Source organism: the organism of the source record quoted next, unplaced genomic scaffold (genome assembly GCF_019419815.1).
Source record: "Pyrus x bretschneideri cultivar Hongxiangsu unplaced genomic scaffold, Pyrus_bretschneideri_v1 Contig2, whole genome shotgun sequence".
Taxonomy (NCBI): Eukaryota; Viridiplantae; Streptophyta; class Magnoliopsida; order Rosales; family Rosaceae; genus Pyrus; species Pyrus x bretschneideri.
Window position 1 is genome coordinate 4,217,410 of NW_025999501.1, and position 20,600 is coordinate 4,238,009.

The 20,600-nt window shown below is 36.6% G+C and overlaps 1 protein-coding gene across 2 annotated transcripts in view; it reads left to right on the top strand.

Moving 5' to 3' along the window:
• The window catches only part of LOC103962950 (TMV resistance protein N-like), a 31,284-nt gene that overhangs the window by 9,233 nt on the left and 1,451 nt on the right, over nucleotides 1-20,600 (top strand). For both annotated transcript variants that reach the window (XM_048583117.1, XM_048583116.1), the window contains 2 exons: nucleotides 19,082-20,177; nucleotides 20,304-20,579. In XM_048583117.1, the coding sequence (XP_048439074.1) occupies nucleotides 19,082-20,177; nucleotides 20,304-20,579 (1,372 nt within the window). The remainder of the gene's footprint in view (nucleotides 1-19,081; nucleotides 20,178-20,303; nucleotides 20,580-20,600) is intronic.

Sequence of the window (20,600 nt, forward strand, 5' to 3'; positions counted from 1 at the left end):
TTTGTATGCAATGAAATTTACATGCCTACAAACATATTATGTAATATTATATGAGCTTTTCAAAACAGGGGGTAAGTATGTTCAAAAGAAAAACGATTTTATTTATTATTATATTATAAACTTTGGTTCACTCACACTTTGTTTTGCGCCCCTTCAGGATTTAGAATCGAGGCGTACGATTTCGGCGTTAGGGCACTCTCGCACAGGTATATTCAAGTCTTCCCAGTGTAGGACTCATTCCTTTGTTCGTACATTTTTATAATAATTCTTTCACGTTATTCTTGATTAGTTGTATGCTCTGAACACGTTTTTCGCATTTGCTTACTTCTTTATATTTACATATTTTACTTACTTTCGTTTACCGTTATCACTTACATGCATATTAAAATGGCTTCGTCACTTTTGGGTGTTGGCCAACACGTGCCTATCCTGGTATTTAAGAATATCGGGGTCGGGGCGTATCAAATTTGGTCTCCCTAGCAGCACCCGGTGTTAAGTGGGAGACTAGCAACGAAGGAGATTTGGTCGGGGCGTGATTTAGAAGTTTGGATTATTTTTCTTAATTTAGATGAAATGTAATTATTACTTTTTTTTTTTACTTGAACTAGGGTGGATTCAAAAAATAAAAAAATTAAAATAAATTGAACTAAAGTTGAATAAAAATGAATAAAAAAACCGAACTGAATTAGAAAACCGAATCGAACTTAAGTACTTCAATTTCGATTTTAGCGATTTGAAAGCTAAACCAGTTGTCTTAAAACAACGTCATTTTACAAGTTTTCTTATAAGGCTCTGTACCAAAGCACCTTAGAGTCTGAGTTTGGCGTGACATCAGTGCTTACGTTTTGCATTGTACTTGATTGTGTTGTCAGCCCTCACACGGGAGAAATTTTTAGGTGTGCCGGGAACACCATGCCACGTGGTGTTCCCTCACACATAAAAATTTGACATTTTGAATATACTTCAATTTTTTATTTCAATAAAAAAATAAAACTAAATTTTTATGTGTGAGGGAACACCACGTGGCATGGTGTTCCCGGCACACCTAAAAATTTCTCCTCACACGGATCAAGTGGGGATGCGCCTGTCTTGCCTCATCTGCTTGGGGATTAGGGTTCTTTCCCCTCTTTTTGTCCTCTCATTCTCTCTCCTCCTATTTGAACGGTCACGGTTAAGCCACGTCAATATCTTGTATTAATTTTTTATAGAAAAATAAAGGCAAAATAAAGAGTGTGAGAGGAGGGGATGGAAAGAAGAGGAGAGAGAATCCTAGTCCATCTGCTTGGACAACTTCTTAATCAACTCTTGTGCGACGGTATTTTTGCAAACTTGGAGAACCACATCGAAGTTTATAGCACATACTTCTCTCATCCTCCTTGCTATGATTTTTCATATTTTATTTTTTATTTTTTAAACCAATTTTCAAATTTGTTAAAAAATATCAAAATTGAACTGAAACCAAATGGAACTGAAAACAAACCAAACCAAGAAAAGAACCGAAGAAAACAAAATCGATCCAAACCGAAAAATAATTTCCATTTGGTTTTTCAGTTTTGGCAAACAACCGAACCAAATGAATTGAACCCACCTTTAATTTTAGCATTAAATTTCTTAGGCATTCATGAAAGCCGAATTTTCATGTCTTTCGACATATAACAATAGTGTGTCCAGTCTCAAAGGGCGTGCCAATAGATGTTAGTCTCAAAATCGATCTCAATTGCAGAGCTGAGGATTTCAAAATCTCTTGGTCCTTCAAGTTTGTGTTGCAAGCATGCTAACTCATAGCTTGGAGGCCAATTGAGTAAAATGTAATTGGCGCTTTGTTTGACTTCTTTCAAAACCATTGTGCATATTGAGGAAGGAACGCGTCTTGGTCGTGGATCCCTGTGCCTTATGTGCAAGGACTTTGATGGGTCTTGTTACATGATGTGTGAATTCGTATGTTTTTGTGATGGGCGAGAAATCGGTAGGTCGAGATACTTGCATGTGATAGATATAATGAATGGATAGTGGATTTGGTTATCGGGGTTTTGTAGGTGACCTGAGTGTTTATGATGAATCGTATCAATCTGAGCGAACTGGTTGTGGGGATTGATTTGAAAAGGAACTCAAATGTAAACTATAATAATCTAAATTAAAATTTGAAGTGCGAGGTGGAAAATAAGTCGAAATTACAAAATTAAAATGGTGATATAGACTTTAAATCATTGAATTGAAGTGCAATGCAAACATGAAATTAAAGCGAATTACAAAAAATAATTAAAAAGATAAATTTTACCTAGTGTAGAATGGAAAGCGAGTGATCTAAAGCAAAACTATGGCTAGTGATGTGAATTTAAACCAACCTAGTAAATAGATTAATTCAAACTAAATTTAATCGCAAGTGCACGAATCAGTTATGGTAGAAATTTGTAAATACTAGATCGAATCCACCGGGGTTGAATTACCAATTGAGTCTATAACTATTACTTAATGAATTGAAATAAAGATTGGATTTGTATCGAAGAAAATTTAAACCTACACAATGAATAAGCAGAAATATGGTTGAAAACAAATGTAAGAAAACTCTTAAGGCTTTGATTCCACCACTAATTGTCGTATCCTAATATCCAATGTCAATTCACACTTGAAGTGCAGTTACTGTGTAAAAATCCACAAATAGCAGGCCTTACAAGAGTAAAAATCCACACTTGAAGTGCAGTTACTGTGACATTGTAGGTCACGTAGAGGAGAGGTGCTGGATTTTGCATCCCGAACTGAAACCTAAGTTCAACAAGGATCATAGAATGATTCCTTCAAGATAGCCCAACTCTGGCTCGTACAAACCTCAATATGTAGCAAATCACAGCTATACCTCATTCCATAAGGGTATTCAAAACTTCACCTCAAATCCTGTCTCACTCATAAATGACTTTGCAATATACATGGAGACCAAGGGACATAGAATGTCATTGTTTCTCCGTTTATGGCAGGTAATAAACGTGGTCCAACCAGTGGCTGATAAAATGTCATTGTATATATGCTTTTGTCGATTTCTGCTACAATAATGAGGGAATCTAGAGGATCGAGGCCAGTCGATCTGAGGTTTGTACTACTCTATCCCTGTCTTCTCTTTTTCTGTGAATTTCTCGAAATTGACAATGCACGTTCCGATTCTTGCTGTGTTTGGGAAAGGAGAAAGCTTTAGATTAGCATTGATCACTTTGATATTTTCTTATTTAGTGCAGCACAGTCGGACTACATAATCCTACCATTGGGCTATTTCTAGGGAGGGTTTATTTTTGCTTTTGTTAGTCTGTTGACGGTTGGGTATGTCTATCATATTGATGGAACTAAATTGTGAGTTAATTATTGCTTAGGTTGTTAATAGTGTTTTCACAGTTGTCTCAACATGTGTGCTTTTATGCACAAAGTTCAAAGGTTTTTGTTCCCCCAACTTAACAAGTTACGCATCGGTTTGGCTTAGTTTTAATGTCGAATAATCATTGTTTGATTACATTGTAGTATTAGTATGTTATTTTAATGATCTCATATGCTTCTCTTTACGTTAATTGTGTTGGATTTCTACATTTCTGGCTTTTGTTTTCTTTAATTAAATGAAGTTTGTAATGTATCTGAATAGGTACCAATCTTCTTAATGAAGAATAGAGCAATCAAATGGAGCTTCACAGGATAAGCTTGTGAGGTTCAGTGTTTTTTTTTTGTTACTGTATTTTTCTCCTCCGTGGCATGCTTTTTGATGTTTTTACGTTTACTAAGTCTTCATTTCGGTTGCTTGCCCAGGTTATACAGAACTCAGGTGGTGCAAACCTTGCTGTAGATGTATGGAGTCTTGGGTGCATTGTCTTGGACATGGCTATGACAAAAAGCCATCTTGGAGCCAGTATAAAGGGGTATGAATTTAGATCTGAAACGAATACTTTTGTATATTTGGTTTTATAGTTAATTTCACCTTCTGGATTTATGCTGGGTTTTAGTACAATTTTAAAGGGAGGTATAATCTGGTGAGGTTTCTCCAGACCATGCAGAAGGCAAGGCTCTATGCTCACCTTCGCATTGGCCCTTATGTTTGTGCTGAGTGGAACTTTGGGTAATTTTTTTCTCTAGATCTATAATTTTGGCTTTTATTTTTCTTAATTTTTAGGATTTTCCACGATCATTCTATTTTTCTCTTCTAATTTTAGAAAAAAAATATTTAATTTTTCTAATTGTGTGGTTTGTAGGGGTTTTCCGATTTGGCAGAGGCAAGTTTTGATTTTTACCTTTCTTTTTTTTTCTCACAGGGGGCTCTCGGAGAAGCTTGTAATTGAGACACCACTTCTGTCATTATCTTTGGAAGTATTTGATGGTCGACTGTAGACCTGGCATTTTCAACCCGACCCGTTAAAATTGGTATTCGGGTGAGTGCTAAACGGGTCGGGTCATTAATGAGTTAACCCGTTAATCACTCGTTATTTAACGGGTCATTTTAGGTCAACCCGCGAAACCCGTTAACACCCGTTATTGAGAACTTTTGTGTAATTTCAAATTTTCACTCTTTCATTCATTTGCAGTTAGATATAGTGTCTGGTATTGACAATACTGTATTGCTGCAAAATACGTTGGAAGGCCAATTTCCCAGCTCCCACCAATTTAGCCTATTTATATTTCGTCTTTGGACTTATCAATGGCAAGTTTTGGAAGTCAAGTGATGGTCGGACCTTCGCTTGATCTTGATCTTGATCTTCTACCTGGGAGTGCTTCATCTTCCATGCCCAATTTACCTTACCAGCCTAATGGGTTTTCGAACATGGATAAGTCCCTCATGACTGACATTGCTGCAAATGCCATGGAAGAGTTGCTTAGGCTTTTGCAGACCAATGAACCCTTGTGGATGAAGTCTTCTACTGATGGGAGGGATGTTCTTAATCTCGAAACCTACGAGAGGATTTTTCCGAGGGCTAATAGTCATTTGATTATTTTGGTTGCCTATCTTACTGCGGCTGCTGCTTCTCCAAACCTTGGTCCTAGAGATGTTGATGATTGGCGAAACGGTTCTCTGCCTGAAAACGCCAACCCCTCAGATTATGAACGTATAAAATTGATAGAAAGTCCACTTCTACTATACAAAATGGGGTTGTATTTGATTTGGATGAAATGTTAAAAAACAAAAAAAAAAAAAGAAAAAAACAATTGTTAACAGGTGTTAACGTGTGAAATGGGTGACTTATTAAATTAACGGGTTGGGTTTGGGTAACTCGTTACCTTAACGGGTTGGGTTCGGGTGACCCGTTAAATTAACGGGTCGAGTTAAACCCGAACCAAACCCAGTAAACCCGACCCGTTTACAGGTCTAGTCGACTGGATGATCCTATTAGCATATCCATCCGAGGAGGTTTGTATTCATCTTTCTACTTTTTTTGGAAAAATATTTAGAAATCGTAAAGATGCTTCTGAAGACTGGTAAGTAACAATTTCTAAAATTTTAGTGTAATGTTTTTTCATTATGAAGTTGTTCTAATGGTAATTAGTGATTTCAAACAAATTTTGTGAAGTGCAAAGTTAAATTTTGTATGTTTATCATTCCAATTTATCTTTATGTAGACTTTTTCTGTTGAATGGAAAGCATTCGTTTTTTTATCTTTGTTTTTTATTTGTTAGTTGATTGGTTGATGCATTTTATGACAGTTGATATGCGAGATGCAAAGATAATTTCTTTGTTTCTGTATATTGTTACTATAATTCTACCAATGGAAACTGGTACTGCGATTGTTGTGGCAGTAGATGAACCATGTCAATGTGGCAGCAGATGAACCATAACCATGCCAGTTTGTAGCCTGGGATTCTACGTGTGGTGGTTTAATTTAGTTCTGCTTTCAGTTTCAGGAGACCCTGGTTTTTCGTTCTTTGGGCCTTTGTTTGCAGCCTCCGAAGTCGTCTGTGCTCATGCCTTATGATTGCAGGTGAGCTTCCCTTTCAAAAATTCCTTCTTTCCAGTATTTAGGGATTATGAAGTGATTTCTCTGCTTAATATGGGATTAGGGTTTCATTTTTCTTATAATAAAAATCTCTGTATGCCACCCGGAAGCTTCCCGTTCAAAGATTCCTTCTTTCCAGTATTTAGGGATTATAAACTGATTTCTCTGCTTAATTTGTTATTGGGGTTACTTTTTTCTTATAATAAAAATATGTGTATGCCACCCAGAACAGTAATTGGGTTTTGGGGTTTGTTGCAATGAAGGATATAGGATTTTTCCCAATATAATTATAGTGTTTAGGTTTTTGAAACTTGGGTTTTTCCTGATGTAATTACGGTGTTAATTAGTATTCTTGGGGTATTTTAATCTTCTCTTTTCAATTACCCAAGTGAAGATTTTAATTAAATTTTGTTGATAGGTATTCCGGCTCATATACATATAGTTAGTTGCTGGTGATTTTGTCACCTAGAAAACCTAGTGGGTGACATCTTGCCTTGCCAGTAGACATGTGATACACTTTTTTTTTTTTAAGACTAAGAGTTTGTTCTAATTTATGGTTGGGAGCATTAGTAGTGGTTTTATCTAATTTTAAAGGATCATTTGTTTGGATGAACCTTATCCGTGTGGTGCTAGGTTATGGTAGGTACAAGAAACAAAATAGAACTGTTTCTTCCTTATGTATAAGTGTGCTGATTTAAGATATTGTTCTTTGTTTGTTTTTCCATAAAGTTTGTTTAGTTAAATACTTTACCTTAGCCATGAATCTTAATTTCTGTTAATATTCCAGATACTTCATTCCAAGTTTGACTCAAATTTAGATGCCAAGTACATCAGCCATGAAATCTGCAATTCTTTGTGATGGTTCAATTACAAATTTTGATTCCCGATTGAATGCATTTGATATTGGCGCTTGGTTAGAGGTAATTTCTAACATATTTTTCTTTCAAACCCGTCTTTATAAAGTTTTGCCACATAAAACCTGTAAATATTCCTGTTTTCATAAAAATCAAGTGCCCCCATTGTACTATAATTGGTCTATAATGTTGCTTACTCTGATTGGAAATCATAGGTAATAGAGCATTTGGAGAAAGATCAAGCATCTGAGTTTGGCAACGTGGTGCCAAGCATATGGACTAGCAGTGGTGTTGATGAAAAAGAATTTTTTGGACTTTAACGACCTTAAGGCGTCAGGTGCTTGATCGTGCTCATGAGCTATTTTGCAAAGGGGTTTCATTGCGACTTATTAGGTTTAGTGAGATTACAACTTTGCGTTTTAGTTTCCTTCTTGATAACAAGTATTTATTAGTAACATTGTTGAATAAGTATCTAAACTAATTTTGTTTGCATTGATTTGAGTATTTAATGAAAAGGCATGTGAATGTGATACATGGATAACAAAGGTGTGCATAATGGATAGTTTAGTGCATTGCATAGCTTTAACATGTGTTTGCACTTTCATGATGTAGTATAGATTTTTGTTCCATATTAATTTTGTATTCATATCATATTAATTTAAAGGATGTGGAGTTAATTAAAATAGGAGAAAACCATTTAGAAATGTAGGAGTTGTGATGATGGTGTTATGGATGTTCCAGTGGATGTTGAGAAGTGTTGATTGAAAAAAAAAATGCTTATTTGGAAGTGTTAGAATATAATTGCTATACATGGAAGAGTTGGAATATAATTACCAGGACAAAATGTTAAGCCTGCTCTCTTTCAACCTTAAATACATTCTCTTTTTTATTTGACAATTGTTGATTTATTATAATTTTTTGCTTTGCCTATTGATGCAGGTTTGTTCTTCGCGATTTTTTGGGGCAAATGATTTGTTGAGTTGTGATTTTTGTTGGGTTGGGGTAAGTGATTTGATGCCGGTTAGTTCATGTTGTACAAGTAGTAAAATCTCAAAAGATTGTATATTGTAAGCCATTCTAATGGTAGATTGTTGCTGCTTTAATCTCTTGCCTTCGATTGTTCATCATAGAAAACTCATAAATATAGTGAGATGCAACTTAATGTTGTTTTAATGAGCGCATGAGCGCATGATTTACTTTATACATGACCTTTAAATTGGCATGTATGCTTGAGTCCTTGCACCCTACAATATCTTCCCCTGAACCGCTGCCATGTACTTCACCTTTTTACTTTGCAATTGTCTTTGGCTTTTCTTGATGCATCAGACACCTGGAAAATTGATGTTCCATAAAGATAAGCAATTTTGCCTTTTGATTAGCAATTATATGAAGTAGGCATATTATGCAATACAATCTCTACATTCAATTAGTAAATATTGAGTTATTTTTGTCCAACAGTGACATTTGATTCAGGTTTAAGCTTCTTAGTGGCATCATAAAGGTTTATTTTGGGGGTGCTGATAGGTAATTTGATGGCTTATACATATAAATATACAACCTATATTGTTAATTGTATGTAAGAATTGATTTAAGACAATATGAAGCTATCAATGGACTATATGAGTTATCAAAATATTGGGGGGTCTCGATCGAAACGAGCGATTGGTGGTAGCGGAAGCTTTGGGAGGTGGAGCTCCGGATCTGCTACATACCCGTTTCCTTCTGCTGCCGCTATTTCCATCCGATCTCTCAGATTTTGCGGCCCTGGGTTGCAGGTTTTGAGTTGTGATTTGTGAGTGGTTCGGTTTCGTCATGGCGTCGAAGCGCATCTTGAAAAAGCTCAAGGATTTGCAGAAGGATCCTCCAACTTATTGCAGCGCAGGTCCTGTGGCTGAAGACATGTTTCATTGGCAAGCAACGATTATGGGACCCCCTGATAGCCCATATGCAGGAGGACTAAGGTCTTCCCGGTCAATGCACGGAGCATTGTCTTGACTCCCATGGACCAGCACTTACCTATCTAAGTACCGTTTTTGACGAGCGGATAAGTGGGACAAAGTCCGCCCACGTTTGGTGCGCCTAAAAGGTTGAACAGCTGTTACGGGACGATGTGGGTCGTCCACCTCACCCGGATCTTCACATAGCACGGAATACATTATACCCTCCGTCTCCTTCTTCTTCCCCTGTTTCATCCGAAAAGAGCATCTTGCTCCGCTCCGTCCTCCGTCTTAGTCCCTCAGTCCCTCCGTTGCAACAACGATACCTAAGGTATTGCTCTCAATCTGCTCATTGCTGACTGACCCAAATCCTGATGACCCTCTCGTGCCGGAGATTGCCCACATGTACAAAACTGATCGAGCCAAGTACGAATCCACTGCACGTAGCTGGACTTAGAAATATGCAATGGGTTGAAGATGTTTTTTCATCCACATGTAGAGTTTGTATTTGGGGGGAGGGGGACAGGTTTGGGGCGTTTCAATTGAGGAAGAACAGATCGTTGTTCTTCCTTTCCTTAATCATATAAAAAAAGAAGGGTATGATGTTGTTCCTTCTGGATTTCTAGACAGAAACTTAAAATGTTCGTTTTAATTCTATCGACTAAGGAATCGGTGTTGATTTTTCATCTACCATTTCTTGTTGTATCTTGAAAGATTGAGAAATATAGAAATCCAATGAACTGCTAAAAAAAATTAAAAAAAAAAAAATGGATTACATTGTTGACCTCCTTCAATTCTATTTCTTTATAAATTAATGATTGAACTGATACCTCCTATTTGTTGATGAGATAGTCTACCAAAAGGTTATCGAGTTCAATGTAGGAGAGTACAACTTTTTCATACGTAGGTATTCCTCATTTTGCGCTAATGAGTTGCCTCAATATCTTTTTGTGTGCAATTTGGTGTAGAAATGTGGGTTTTGATGTTTTGGCAGGCATTGGAAAAAAAATGAAATTGGTTTTTGCTCAATGCATAGTTAATCTTAAATACAGTATTAAATTGGGTTCATGATATATGGGTGGTAGCTAATTAGTGACGTCGACTATTGCAAGGAAGAGGCTGATGAGAGACTTCAAGAGGTTGCAACAGGACCCGCCTGCAGGGATTAGCCGGGCGCTCCAGGCTATAACAATATAATGCTGTGGAATGCTGTTATATTGGGGTAAGTTGGAAAAATGCAGCGCATAAAAGCAATCTACCGTTGTTTTCTCTTCTATTATGCAACATTAATATTTCATTTTTTCGGTAGGAGACACAGTAAAGTTGGAAAAATGCTTATATTTCTTATTTTTGGAACTCTTTATCTCATTGTTTCTGGAGTTTTCTGGAAGGAAGAAAAGATGGGCATTTGTAAGTCCTATCAATTTTCAATTTTTATTTTTCTTGCTTTTATTTTAGTTTCTTAGTACTAATTTTAATTTTGGATGTATTTTTTATGATGGTTGTTAAACGATGTTGTTTTGATAGGTTTGATCATATATATAAGCATTTAATAGTGAATACATGTAGAGTGCTTCACAATTGAAAAGAAGTAGAATGGTATTTTCAGGTAATTGTCGAGATTTTTGTTGATCTCCTTTTGTCATGATGCCAATTTACAGTTCTTATCATGTAAATTGGTTGACTAAAATGTTAGTGTATGCAAAAAGGTTGTTGATACTGCTGGTTTTTTTTCTGTAATTGATTTAGGAGTTGCTATGGATTCTTAAGCATAAGATCTGACTGACTACCAATGACATATTCTATTGCTTTCTACAGCTGCCAGTTCCTAAACCTCCAACAAAATGGAAACTTTTGTTAGGTAAATCATTACTGCAGGAGCCGAACAGTACCTTTCCTCTGTTTTTTTTTTTTTTTTTTCCTTTCTTCTTCCCCCCTTCAAGGCTTTGTTTTGGTTCTCATATGTGGCCATTTGGTCATTGAGAAATGTAGTTGGATTTAAGATTTTGAGAAATTGGAACATCTTTAGGAAAATGACAGAATTTGGGATTGGACCTATCAAGTTGTTATAAGAAAAGTCATAGGTATCCACGGACATGATTGCTATCCGTTTGAATTTTGTTACAATAAATTTCCCTTGAGCATAATGGTTGCATTGAATTCGTTTTGTGATGATTCAAATTTTGGGTTTGAAAAATGCTCACTGTTTGAAATTTGAAATTCTGTTGATTTTCCATTCAAGTTGAACAAAAATATCTCCAGGATTCCCATCTTTTTAATGGTGCTGTTAAGGTAAATTTTCTTTATCCTTCTTGCAGATTAATTTTCGATGGATTATGTCTTCTGAGTAGTATACAAGCCGGACATTGTATCTTTGAGAAAGTTTATGGTGTATAGTTTTGTTTGGGCCCAAAATAATATTGTTGGGCCGAGTGTAGGTTTGTTCTCGGCCCAAAGTCGTTTCAAAACACTATGAGCTGTCTGGTGATTCCGGGCCATTCAACAGGGATGGTTGAGTCCTATCACAAGAAGAGTAAGCTCATATAAGAAAAGGGGGTCGAGGAAGTCCTAGTGCAATTAGGATTCTCGACCAACAATGAATAAAGCCTAAAAAATGGGTGAGTTCAAAGTCCTAATGGGGGTAGGATTGGTCGAAGCAAAGTTGGAACGGAGCAAGAAGTCCCAATCTATATATGATTTTAACTCGATCTCAAGAAGGAGTTGGTGCTATAAATACAAGACATCATGCAACAATTCGGGACCTTCAATTGAACACATGATTGCCCTGCGCAAAACCTCTCAAACATCTTGAGATTTTTTATTTTCTTTTTCTCGCCGACAAATCTTCAATTTGGATAAACAGCACTGTAAAGGCAACCGCGAACACCTTCAGTTTGGATAAACATCACTGTTGTCGTAGAATCAGCCGACCAAGGAGCACCTTCAGTTTGGATAAACAGCACTGCGTCGAGGCCGACTGGTTACCTATCCAAGTCTCGGTCAAGAAGGGTTTTCGAATCCATATTGGCAAAGGTCATCTTATTAGCCTTCTCGGCAAAGTAAGGTGTTACAAGTTATGACATTCGGTGTGTTGGACGCCGAGTGATTTTATGATTGGATGCTCACAAGTGAGTTTCAGAGTTCGGCATTCTGACGGTCGAACCACATTCACCATCATGACATACATCACCTTTGAATACTTGTGTCCGTATAGTCTAGTGTCGATTCGACGTGCTTATACTCTTACGAATATAATCACTATGACCGAATCGGGCGCTGACGATTTGTGAACTTCGCCAAACTAGTAGCCTTGTCTTCAGGCTCGAGAATCCAAAGGCCTGAGATTTGTTCCTTCCTCGGCCGCAGTCGCAAGATAAAGAAGTCAGCAACGCTCTCAACGCAACATCAACAAATTTTACTCCTCGGCCGAGCTCGGCGACGAGTTGGCACGCCCTGCATCCAACTGAAGGACGTAGTTAGCCTATTAGTTACTCGGCCTACGTGCCACGTCGGCTTTGTAATTTTTAGGGTCAACAAGTTTCTGCCTAAGTTTATTTTGGGACTGGTATATGACAGTATATGGAGCTTCGTGGTGCATGCACTGGAAATTTTATGATTAGATTTTTTCGATTTCCTGCCTGTAGTTGTTTTATGTATGGTGGATGAATTGAAGTTGGAAGGAAAGCAACTCAATGGTTGTCTTTTTCTTTTTTATTTATTGCAAGAATGCTACTAGAAGAATGGCAGATTTTATCATATGACTGTCATTGAGGATTTATCTTGAATCTAGACAGGTTTTTGTCAATTGTTATTTACGAAGGTTGTGACTGTTCGTGCTGGCACCAAAATAAAGTTTGTAAAAAGTTGATGATGACGATAACAGGTAGCTTGCAATTTTTATTTTAATGAATCTTATTAAATGCATTTGAGTACCACATAAATTTACTCAATTATTTTAGCAATTAGGAAAATCACTCACTTCACTAAAACTGTTATTCATTTACATTAACAACTTTTATTTTTCCAAATTGTAACAGAGAAACATGTATATCATGATAAATAAAAGACGGAAGTTCTGAAGTGATGACCAAGAAAGTTTAGAAGTGTAATATAGTTGTAAACAGGAATGTAAACCAGGGATAAAAAATGTTAATATAATTCTGATTTTGGATGACTCATGCGAATTTTATCTGAATTTGAATAATTTTTTATCTGGGTGTACAGTTACATCTGTGATTTGTTTATATAGTGAAAAAATAAGATGGCTTTATACTTTTTTATGAGACTTCATTTTGAGTTTTGAATTTGAGTTCTCATGCAAGAAGAAAGGTCATTTGAGTTTTGAGTTCCCATATATTTTCATTGTTTCATTTATACATCTGTTGGAGGATTGGAGGGGATTGGGAGGCAGATGAGTAAGACTTCTGGTGGTTACACAGAAATAAGTGGTCTCTCACATCTTGAACCAGATTACTCTGGGTTTGGCAGGTATGAATGATTCCAGCCTTTTTAGAGGAACTATGCTTTTCATATCAATCAGAATATTATGTTATTAGAAGCAATTACATAGAGTTAGGCCAACTAAAATGGCTAGACAGAAAAAATGGTCCTAATTGTTCACTCTCTAATGATTTTGGCAAGTAACGTTGACTGTTCTTAACGATGGCAGTGCTTCTGTTTTCCACAATGTAAGCCCAAGATTATGCGATGGTACTCAATTTGGATTTGTTGCATAGCTAGAAAGATGATCTTGCAGTAATTGTTGAAGACAGTTATATGACAAGGTATTGATTCTTCGAATCCCAGTTTAAAAAACAGTCAGACTTTATATATTTTGCATTATTATAATTAGTCTACTTGGGTTAGCTTAAGATTACAGAGAACAGCCCTACTACATGGGGGAATAAATCTTTCTTATAGCATGCATCTCCATATATAGCAAGCAAAGTTTCACTTCGTTGCGAGACCGTCTTTCCTTTATCTTATAATTAGTTGCTCATGAATTCTTGGCATCTTATTTTATTCTTCTTATTGGGGTGTTTTACAACACTGTAGATCTTTTCAAGGAGCTTCCTCGGTTTGTTGTCAAGGATGGTTCAATTTTACGTAATATTTATGGACTAGATTGGGAAAACAAAATTGAGGTATTAATTTTTCAGAGATAGTTTATGGTTGAAATTAGCATTGTTTTTATATCTTCCAACATTCTGTTTTCTTGGAGTTACTATGTGCTTGAAAACTTGCTGAAACAATGGAACATTTTTTTTTGTTTTTTGTTAACTGCTGAAATAGGTGCTAGGCCTACATGCCATATATTTTGCTACCTTAACTGCAAGGGCAAAATATGTGTGGACTGTATCTTGCTTCTGTTTCTTACGAAAATAGGCGTCCTGCATTTTTTTTCTTTGAACATTAGTGTTTGAAAGCTTAGCTGCTGAAACAAAAAACGAAACACTTTTAAAGTTTTTTGTTAACTGCTAAAACAAGCGGCTAGCCTGCAGGACATATATTTTGCCATCTTAATTTCAGAGGCAATATATGTGTGAACTGCATGTTGCTTCTATTTCTTATGGAAACAGAGGATTTTTTGCAACCACATATTTTGTAATCAAGAACGTTCAACTTTGTTCTGTTAATTGTACAATGTCTTTTCATATCAGCTATGTTGAATGCATATAAAAACTAAGCTGCTTATCTTACCGTTTCCTTTTACTCATCTATCCCTCTGTTCATTCATGATTATGTTTAATTTATTCAAGTTAAATGTGTCTTATTCATTCAGTTAAACTTGGCGCATTCAAGTCCAGCAACAATGTGCGCGCATATTTTCTAGTCTAATCAAAAGTCAAGAATGCCCCCAATTCATCTCCCTGTACTCAAAACCACACGAACTGGAAAGAGACTTTGTACAGTAATATCTCATCTTTCTTTTTGCTTTCACTTGACTAAAACTCCAAAGGTGGGATTAATAAAATAATAATTAATTAAAAAAGTGAAGCCAATGTGAATAGGAAGACTTTAATGTCAAGAATGTGTTAAGAACATGTTAGATTTCACTTTTACCAATACACATCCTAATCCTTACAAATTACAAAACTAAAGTAATGTAGCTCCAAATAATGCGAATGAGGCACTTCTAAATACAAATATATGGGTAACAAATGTAATAGCAGGACCCTAAGGTCATTTCCAACCGAAAGGGCACAATATAGTCCTGTCTAGAATTATAGTCCGCAAAAAATTATTTTTAAATGAACAGTCATGTCATACTCATATACCATCTCAAACTGAATATGCTAAATATAGCCCCCTCAACAATTTATTGGTTTTACGTTTATACTTCAAATTTAATGGTTAATTTAATTAAATTATCTTTGGATATTTTGTTATCTAGTTGTTAAATTTGAATCAATTATTCAAACTGAGAAGTTAGACCTCCTCCCCTCCCCGGCCCCCAAAGGCTAAAAGGGGGGCTACATTTGGCCAGCCTGATGCCTCTTTGGCCAAATAATGGCCTGGTAGGATCCATAGAATTATAGTTCAACCATCGGTTGGAGATGAGTTTTTGAGTGAATCAGACCATTTTTTTGCTTTTGGACCTTTAACTATTTCCATTGGAGATGACCTAACAAATGACCTAGAGGGTCCTATTTATAGTGTTCTAATTTCATTCAAACCCATTACAATCCTCGCTACCTTGATTGCCTCCATGGACCTTGATTTGGAATTAATATGCTTTTGACTTTTGCTACGATCTTCTTGACATTTCACGCTCAAGATTTGAGCTTTGAAAACTCTATTCCTGCTTCATCACAAGCACTAATTTTGTTAACTTTGTAAAACTCCTTTGGACCGTGAACATGGTAGGAAAATGAATTGGGCTCACGTGGATTAAGACGTGTTCGACCTCGAGTGAGCCGACTTGTAAATTAACTACGTATTGAAGTGCACTGGCTTGACTTGAAGCACACTTGCTTTACTTTAACAAGGGATGACAAATGCCTTGGCCTAGAAGCTAAGTGGTTATGAGAATGAAAATGCCTCTTGTTTGGATGTTGAATTGAATACCGCCCACCCCGCCAAAAGGTGAGCTTATCTGGGCGCGTACATATATGTTCAAATAAGTGCATGATAACTTTTTTAGAGTGTTAATAAAAACTCCCAAGTGAAAATGTCAAAGTGTTGGACGTATCTCAACTCTTGTTCAAGTAGGAAAAATAAAGGTTCAAGTAATTAGGTATGTGTAATTTTAAGGAGGATTACGAAATGACATTACGTGCGAGGAGTTCCAAGTGAATACTTAGCACTAAAGTCAACGCAGGTCGGTTGCAGGCGAAGCTCTCGACTCTATTTGGTTAAAATATTCCAACGTCGTTTATGATGGCTCAGATTCCTTCCTAGAGATATTGATTAATATTGCAGGTCTTTCTTTGTTTTTTTAATTCAACCCAACAACCTCAATACACCTTATCAATGTTTTCAAATAATTATTATTTCAAGTCGGCAGGAACATGCAGCTTGAGAGGAAGCTTCCCCCGCAGGTTTTTAAAATGCATCTTAGTAGAAGGTCGTCTGTCTTTTCTGCATCTTAATTGGCACAAGTAAATTCAGTGCTTAGTTAACCATCTGCTAATTTTCATATCTGAAGAGGTGAAGGGCAAGCAATTGAAAGTTCCCCCTGTTCAAATTGCCAAGAAACGAGGTTATGCTCGTCCCTAACTATATATATTTTTGGGGGTTTTTCCATATTTGTCTTCCAAATTTTTCCATAGCTGTATGTTTTGCTATATTATTCTAATTAATTTTACTGCTGTCAGTGTATTCTTTTAGTGCCTAGATAGAACGAATTCAAAATTGTACAAAGGCGAAAATGAGAACACGAAAACTACATTTAACGTGATTCATTCAATTTGAGCTACGTTCGCAGGTTGGTAGCTAGTTCTATGGAGTAGGCCCAGTAGGGACATTCACCTTACAAGAAGAAGGTAAACAAAGTCAAGCACACTAGTGTTTACTATTCTCACACTTGCTCTTAATTCCGGGTTCAACAAATACCTTGACAGCTTCTTAAAAGTTCAATTTATATTGCATAGAACTCAGGATAACATGGGGTAGCAATATGAATTAAAACCGAACGAAAATATATTGATCTAGGAGATTGATCCAAAGAAGTAAGCCTGAACTTCAGTCTTTTCCATCTACTTAAAATTGATTTCAGTCTAGTTTTTATCTACTTAAAATTGATTTCAGTTTCTAGTTTTCAGGTTACACCACTCTTTAATCCTCATGTCTTCCATGTATTTCCCTTATATATCTAACAAAAATAAAAACTAAAAACAGAATTGTTAACAAACAGGATCGTAGTTGTTCAGACGCTGTCTAATGCACTTTAAATATGATGACTTGCAATATGAAACCAAGTTCCTCCTGTCTTTATGCCTCTCATTAAGTCCCAAAGAATCCAACTGCTACCCATTTGTTTTAGGCAAAAAAACATAGTTAGTTCAGTGGTTGTACCTCAACGGTCAGTATAATTAACTCCCGAAATCTTTCTCACATGACACTTTTCTTTACTTTTCCAAATCCTAGCTATTTTCTGCTCTTTGTTTCTAATTAATGAATTTCGTTATTGATGTCGTACTGTTAAAGAGGCACTAATGTCTAACATGATCATGTATGTTCTTAAAGCATATATTTATACTTTGCAGTTTAGAATTGGCAATAACCAAAATGCTAACATTTATACATTAATGTATCTGTGTGTTGTCTTTGTAGTGTATTCCGAACAAGATGAAGCCAAGACACAAAAAGCAATAAAAAGAGAGAAAACAACCGATGTTTTGTTGCTTTGTAGTGTATTTGCAAAGTTTCATTCATATTTTGTGTTTTCTATGCAGTAGAGAAACCACACAACAGAAAGAACTTCTCGTCCACTGTAGATCCAAGAGCCAAGTCTTAAAATGATGATGAATCCTTTCGGGAGTACTGTGGCGATGAGCATGGGAGGAACCTGTATACCTTTTCCTACTTCAACTCCACAATGGAAATATGATGTCTTCTGGAGTTTTAGAGGTGATGACGCCCGCAAGGGTTTCACTGCTTCCTGCACATATCCCCACCATTCAAGTCCTCCATGGAAACCTGAAGTCTTTTTAAGTTTTAGAGGTGATTACACTCGGAAGCGTTTCAGAGTTTCCTGTGCATTTTTCTCCCCTTCAACTCCTCAATGGAAATATGATGTATTTTTAAGTTTTAGAGGTGAAGACTCTAGAAAGGGATTCACAGACCACTTATACACTGCACTGGAAAGTCATGGAATAATAACTTTTAGGGATGACCCTAAACTTCAAAAAGGGGAATCTATTTCTCCCGGACTTGTTACTGCAATTGAAGAATCAAGATTTGCACTCATTGTTCTCTCGGAAAGTTATGCAACGTCATCATGGTGCTTGGACGAACTTTTACATATTCTTAAATGCATGGAAGCAAGAGAAGCAGTGCTACCAATTTTTTATAATGTTGATCCCTCTAATGTAAGAAAGCAAACAGGATGTTTTGCAGAAGCCTTCAATAAACATGAAAAAGACAGGGTAGACGAAAAGAAGGTGCGGAGTTGGAAATATGCTTTAGCGAAAGTGGCAAATTTCTCTGGGTGGGATTCAAAGGACTGGTAATGTTTTGATTTTTCTCGCAACCATGTCCTTATTTAACGACGCGCGCGCGCACCTGCACCCACACCCACACACACCCATAGAACCACACACCCATACTCATAGTGTGACTTCTGTTTGAGGAATAGAAATATATCACAAATTACAATGAACATAGCTATAAATGCCATTAAAAGAATTCCATCTATAGTTGGATAATACTTATACAATGCACATCATATATGTTGAGAATGAATTCCACATTAATGGGAGGAGGGACTTTGCGTGCTTTTATAAGTACGTTGGGCTACTCTCCATATTACCAATTGGTTTATGGTGGAACCTTAACTTTCTTTATGGTATCAGAGCATGTTGTCCCAATGTGAAGTCAAATGACCACACGCACTCCACGCTACCCCATTGTGTTGTTCACGTGTTAGGCTTAAAAATTTGTCACACATGAGGGGGCGTGTTGAGAATGAATCTCACATTGATGGGAGGTGAACCTTGCATGTGCTTATAAGTAAGTTGGGCTACTCTTGATATTGCCCATTAGTTTTATGATGGAACATCAATTTTCTTCAACATTTAGGTGTGTGATTATTGTGTTTTGGCTTGACTCAATGCAAAAAATAGTGAAAACATTTCGCATCTACTATATCTAACTCTATTATTTTCCATAGGTCTGAAGCAAAGCTTGTCAAAGATATTGTTCAAGTGGTATGGAATAAGTTGCGCCCAACATTTTTATGTCATGTGAGCGACTTTGTTGCAATCGATTCAAGGTCGAAACCAATTATTGATTTGTGTTTAGATGCAAAGGTGAATCATGGCTGCTTTATTGGGATATGGGGGATGGGCGGTATTGGTAAGACAACTATCGCAAGAGTTGTGTACGAGAGAATCTCTCATGAGTTTGAGTTCCAAATATTTCTAGCTGATGTTAGAAGTAATGTCGAAAAAGGTGGTCTACCTCACCTGCAAAAGCAACTTCTTTGTAAAATCGGGATGGAAAAGATTGACATATGGGAGGTTCATGAAGGAGCAGCAATGATACGCAGGTTTCTACGTGGCAAAAAGGTTCTTTTAGTTCTTGATGATGTGAACCATTTGCATCAATTAGAATATTTGGCTGGAAATCAAGAGTGGTTTGGATTGGGGAGCAGAGTTCTCATTACAACAAGAGATGAGCATTTGTTATTTAAACACGGAGTGGAGAGACGGTTTGAGGTTGAAGGACTCAATAACGATGACTCTCTTCAACTTTTTAGCTGGAATGCCTTTAAGAAAGATTGCCCTGAACCAAGTTTTGTTCATTTGTCAAATCGTGTGGCCAATTATGCCAAGAGTCTTCCACTAGCTCTTAAAGTCTTGGGATCTTTTCTGCACGGAAGAGATTTAACAGCATGGAAAAGTGTGTTGGATAAACTAGGCAAAATTTGCAATTCAGAAGTTTTTGAGACACTTAAAATAAGTTACGATGGTTTAGATGACAATGAGAAGAAAATTTTTCTAGACATCGCATGTTTCTTTAGTGGAGAGGCGAAAGATCAAGTAAGAGAGGTACTTGAAGCTAGCGGTTTTAATGCACATATTGGAATAGATGTCCTTGTTGAGAAATCTCTCTTAACTGTTAATTCAGTCGGTGAACTATCGATGCATGATTTACTCCAAGAAATGGGTCAAGAAATTGTTCGTCGAGAATCTCCTGATGATCCAGGCAAGCGTAGCAGGTTGTGGCGTAGAGATGACATCAATCATGTCCTGAGCGAAAATACTGTAAGAGGCTTTTATTACAATGATAAATTTGATTGCTAGTCGCTATTATGTCTTATGTACAACATGGTGTTATACTAGTTACAGCTTTCCTTATGTTATGACTTAGAATATATTCATGTTGACTAGGGAACAGAAACAATTGAATGTATAATCATGGACCCAGATGAGCAAGGAGCAGTCCAAGTGAATGCTAAATCCTTTTCGATGATGAAAAAACTGAGATACCTCAAGCTATATGATACGACCCTCTCTAACGGGCTTGAATATCTTCCCAATAGTTTGCGGTTTCTTATATGGCACAACTTTCCTCTAAAAACTTTGCCATCATCTTTCTGTCCAGAGCATCTAGTGGAACTTCGCATGATCTTTAGTCGCCTTGAACATCTTTGGAAGGGAATAAAGGTACCTTTCTCACTCATTGAT